Source organism: Carassius carassius, chromosome 6 (genome assembly GCF_963082965.1).
Source record: "Carassius carassius chromosome 6, fCarCar2.1, whole genome shotgun sequence".
Lineage (NCBI taxonomy): Eukaryota > Metazoa > Chordata > Actinopteri > Cypriniformes > Cyprinidae > Carassius > Carassius carassius.
In genome coordinates, this window is record NC_081760.1 from 38,204,056 (window position 1) to 38,209,468 (window position 5,413).

Consider the following 5,413-nt stretch of genomic DNA (forward strand, 5'->3'; position numbering starts at 1 on the left):
AGCCTGACAGGATGGTCACATCCCAGACACAAACTTGTATCACCCTAAAGGGGTTTATTTTACTATAATGAGCAGTCGACTGTTCCTTGTTCTTATTATTACCCTGCCAGTTATGGCGTTATTTTACTCTCAAATGTTGAGAGCGCATTATTGTTGCACTAAAGCACATTAATACAATGTGCAAGTGCGAACATCTCCGCTCGCGCATGGATTTCTGGATGCTGGATACTGGATGCACGCACTCAGATACACGCTTCTCCCGTATTTTTCAATTCTATCCCACTATCATCCCATTTAAATATTTTCCTTTATTTCTCCTGTATTTTTATCTTTTTATTAAAAAGCATTGACTCCATTGTGAAAAAGGCACAGCAGAGGTTGTACTTCCTTCGCCAGGTGAAAAAGTTTAACCTGCCACAGGCACAGACGACACAGTTTTACTCAGCTATTATAGAGTCTGTTCTGTGCTCTTCTATAACTTGTCTGGTTTGGGTCATCCAGTAAATCAGATTTAAGGATACTGCAACGGACTGTTAGGAACGCAGAAATGATCATTGGTGTGCACCTGCCCAGTCTTCAGGACTTGTACAACTCCAGAGTGAAGAAACGGGCAGGTAACATCATCACAGACCGCTCTCACCCCAGACACAACCTGTGTGCACTTCTCCCCTCAGACAGACACAACAGATCTCTGGGCACTCGAACATTAAGACATAAAAACAGTTTTCCCCATTGCCAATTCCAGCTTAAACAGCTAACATATCAATCACTGCCTGTGATCTGTAATTCATTTCAATAAATCATTCTACATCTTTAATTATTACCTTTCTCAAGTATTATGTAAATACATATGCATATCTCTATTATTTATACAGTTCTATATAGAGTAAAAATGCATGAATCAGTACATAAATCAATCTACTGTTGCAGATTCATACACATAATTAAAGTCTTACTAAATAAATGTTATTTTTATTTTATTTGTAATTTTTTCTTCTTTCTGTTCTCATGTCAGATATCTATGTATGCATGTACCACCTTAAAAAAACAACAACAACAAATTTCTCATGTGTTTGCACAAACCTGGGCTTTGTTTCCCGATAATGATTGATAGAGCTTAAAAGTGTTTTCTGCGAGTCATTTTGCTATCATTCGTTATTGTTCTATGTGCGTTTCCCAAAAAAGCACTTAACACAGTCACACTTAGCCGTGCTTTATGTGCTGCTCAGGAGTCGCTATCTGTTTGTTAAGTGCTGAAATGTCACCTTGTAGAATAGCTCTTAATTGTAGTACATGATCATTTATTGACGTTAACCTTATGCTGCGTTCCAGACAGACAACTAGGATATAATAACTATAATACAACACAATATTATTTGATATTATATTATAGGCTATAGTATTATACTTTACATAATAATATATAATATACTTTATATACTTTATATATTTATATATTATGTTAGGTAAAAAAAAAATGTTAGGAATGTTTAAATTTTTTCTGCCCTTTTTAATTATTTCATTTATAAATTAATACAAAAATAAAGAAAGAAAACGAGTCGTGAAGTGTACAGTAAAAGCACAATCAAGTCCTTATATTATAATCACATTGCACTTGAATCAAGTTAAAGGTGCAATCTGCCGATTGTCCTCCAGGTGATGAGTGTCTGTAAACACCTTCCTGATTCTAGGCTTTGCTGAACCCTTGAAACTGAAAAAAGCAGAGCCTATAGAAATACTAAAATTGATGAAAAATAACTGGGAATGATAAAACAAATATGGTTACACATTTTATTTATCCATTAGCAGTTTAATGTCACGTTGCGGGCTGGGCTGTTTCCTTTATCTTAATTATATGATGTCATTACATTGATATCTCCACTACATTGCTGATCATGGTTTTAAGTATTGACATATCTTCCTTTTCCAATGAACACAACAACACAAAGTAATCTCAGACAACTTAATCCAGTTATTTGAATCAAATCTGCTAACTTGTTTGAAGCACCAAATCAGCCAAAAATCAGATATCACAATTAAAAGATCTGGCATCTGTCAGATCATCTCACATGTATTAAGCAAGGTGTGAAGAATGGACCCCCTGGTCAATTTTTCGGTGGGTTGTCAATCACATCCACAATGGTGACGAGTACAACAGCATCAGCCGTCTTACTGGCGTCATTCTGCTGAGTTGCCTGATTTTACAAGGAAACACTGTTTAGAAAAAATATACAAACAAAGTAGTGAAATCTCTTCAGACTCCTAAGAAACTTCTGATACCTGTATGACAACAGCAATCTGCCCTGTTTGCTCTCTGTCTAGTGCCGCCGTCACAGAGATGACCCCAGTGTTTCGGTCGATCTCAAAGCTGTTCTGATATTCATTTGGAATGACTGAAACAAAAATATCAATATATGCTTTGTTATTATCAGAAAGGTAATTCAGATCATGAGTACATTTAATGATTTTATTGTTTAGATTAGGACGTAAGTGTGTTGTAAATCATCCGTTACAGGTACCTGATGTTATGCTGTAAACTACAGGCTCGTTGATGCCCGTGTCGCCATCTTGAGCTTTTATGGGCTCAGGAGTGATGTCCGAGAAGAGTCCGACCTGTGCATGGACAGAAAGAGGGTTTTGTTTATGTGCTCAGACATGCATTTAAAGCATCGATCTTGTCCTCCGAGTTCATTTACCTGATTTTCCTCAATGGATGCCTTGTAGAGACAGTGATCAAAATAAGGGTTTAGGTTGTCATAATCTTCAATCGTTAGTGTAATTGTTGTTGTGTCCCTGAGTCCTCCTATATCCTGCAAGAAAATAAACTCCCTTAAAAATGTTCAAAAGTAATCAAGATTAGTAGATTAGAAGAGCACCTCCCCAATTGTGATTTATTGTAACCCAATGAAATTAGTTTCTCAGCTCAGTCCGGATGAAACTGTATCCAACCACTGACTTTACTTTAATTTGTACTATTAATGACATTGAAAATGATAGTTTCCAGACATCAAGACAGCTGTTCCTATATGGAAAAAAGCAGCTTGGACATTCTGCTAACCATCTCTTTTTGTGTCCCTCGAGTAAGTAGATGATGACAGAGTTTCCAGTTTTGGATGAGCTTTGCTTTATAGGCTGGAGCAGTATTTTGATGTTTAATAATGGATGTAAGACTAGAAGGATGTCAGAGAGTTTGTATTTACTTTAGCTTCCACCATGAAGACGTATTTTTTAACATTGTTGTAGTTCACAGGCTTAACCAACTCGATGTCAGCTGCATCGTGTTGTGGGTTATATCTCAGGCCAAAGTGTTCTGGTACTGGAGGCTGTTAACAGAAGTCATGAATTAAAACAGGGACATGCAGACACAACAGTATTTTATTTCGTTTCTTGAAAAATGATTTGCATGCATCAATTCTGTAATTATAAAACATGAGATTAGACACATTCAATGCTTTAATAGACTAAGAGCCGTATTGGTATTAAATCTAGTTTGATGGATTAAAAGTCATATGATGTTTATCAGATGAATATTAACAGAATAAGGAACAGGACATGAAAGTGCAATGGTTTTGTTTAGTAATGAAGATTTTTGTTTATGATCAAAGTGCAGAGTTCCCAAGACAAGAGCTCAACAGCATCTGTAAGGTTCACACAACAGTCGGTCAAATCAAATCAAATGTAGGATGCAGTTTCACTCATTTATTGTCTGACTTTCACCTTCACCATTAATGCACTTTTGAGGAAGCCTTTTGCATATATCAGATATATAATAATCCTTCATGACTCACCAGCATAGAATATGTAACTCTTCTGTTTTCTGTAGTTGCATCCTTATCGATAGCTTTCACTCTCTGGCAAACCCAACCGACAGGCGTCCCCTGGAATGAAAGACACGGTTTAGTAAGAAATGCGAGGGAACTCAGTCACCAAACACAATGCAGCTGTAGAGACATGAGATTACACACACATCGGACACTGTGCCGGTGTATGAATTGGTCTGGAAGATCGGAGGGTTGTCATTGATATCCAGAACGTATAGTGACCGGACATTTTTCGCCTGAAATGGAAAACGAAGACTCTATAGTCAAGGTTATTTGCTGAATCTTTATTTCTATAATATGTTGTCTTATTTAATGATTTATGATGTTATTGTTTAAATAAACATACCCCTCTTACGCAGGAAACGGAATAATACAAAGCATCTGCAGACTAGAAAACATTAAACATACAAAGAGATTTATATATATATATATATATATATATAAATGCAATAATATTTATCTTTATATATGCACTTGATCATTGAGCGTGGAACAAACCTGCTTTATTTCCTCAAGATCCAGTGGTTTGATGGTCCGTACAGTCGCGGTTGAGTCTCCATCAGAGTAAACCAGTTCCACATATTTCATACAAAGGCTACAGAGATGTGGCTCCAGAACCAGACGAACATCTGGACTGATGTTAGTGATAATCTCTATATCTCCTGTAAGCCATATCAAATACACATTTAAATGCATACTCTAAATTATACACACCAGATAATGTTTTTGCATTATGACTCATCATACTATTTAATTATTGGCTCATTTATCTAAATATTAACAATAAATTGAAATGAAAACAACAACAACAAAAATATTATTTTATATTAAATATAATAATACAAATATTATTATATTATATTATATTATATTATATTATATTATATTATATTATATTGGTTTATCGTACCTTCAAATCCCTCCTCGACTCTCCCTAGAGCGATATTACTTCCACTTCCACAGTTTACTTCTGTAGAACCTTAAACAACAAGCAATTGGTTTCTGCGGTTAGTAAAATTCAGCAGCACACAATGTTATTATATGCAGTATAGAAAATCAAGACAAATTCAGCATTCAATTAAAAAATTGGTCTGAAATACTGAAACAACTACAGAAACAGTGGCATTGCTCAGCTGCTGTTCTTAAATTTACTGAAACTTGACATAAAACTAAAACCACCTTTTATAAACTTTTTCCCCTGTATTTTTTAACCTTTATAGATAGACAGAAAACTGACTTACCAATAGCGCTCCTTACACTGTCGACATGCAGACAGGCTAAAATAATTAAAACAGAGAATAAGGCCATGTTTTCAGTGCAGCTTGTATCGTGAAGTCTGGCAGTGAACAGAATGACTATCCTTGTGTAATATATATATGTATCTTTCTGAGCTGTTATCTTAACTGTTATGTAACTGTTATGTTAACTGTTTATGTCAGAAAGAGTTATGGCCTCTACTGTAATCAGGTATCAAAGGTGGGTGATAGAGGCCAATAAAGCAAGATTGACAGCTTATGCGACAGAATTACTGGGACGAGCATATTTGACATTTTGAACATTTGTAACTGAACTTTACTTAATCTTTTTCTGTT

General features: G+C 35.4%; 1 protein-coding gene across 1 annotated transcript; it reads right to left on the reverse strand.

The window, feature by feature from the left end:
• Positions 1-1,706: 1,706 nt before the first annotated feature.
• Positions 1,707-5,196, reverse strand: LOC132142050 (protocadherin Fat 1-like). The gene is made up of 11 exons (XM_059551687.1): positions 5,063-5,196; positions 4,732-4,800; positions 4,320-4,483; positions 4,168-4,209; positions 3,968-4,057; positions 3,789-3,878; positions 3,201-3,323; positions 2,697-2,810; positions 2,520-2,613; positions 2,281-2,393; positions 1,707-2,195 (listed from the first exon to the last, which is right to left on the reverse strand). The coding sequence occupies exons 1-11, from the start codon at positions 5,127-5,129 to the stop codon at positions 2,106-2,108; spliced, it is 1,056 nt and encodes a 351-aa protein (XP_059407670.1). The 5' UTR covers positions 5,130-5,196; the 3' UTR covers positions 1,707-2,105.
• Between the last annotated feature and the right edge of the window lie 217 nt (positions 5,197-5,413).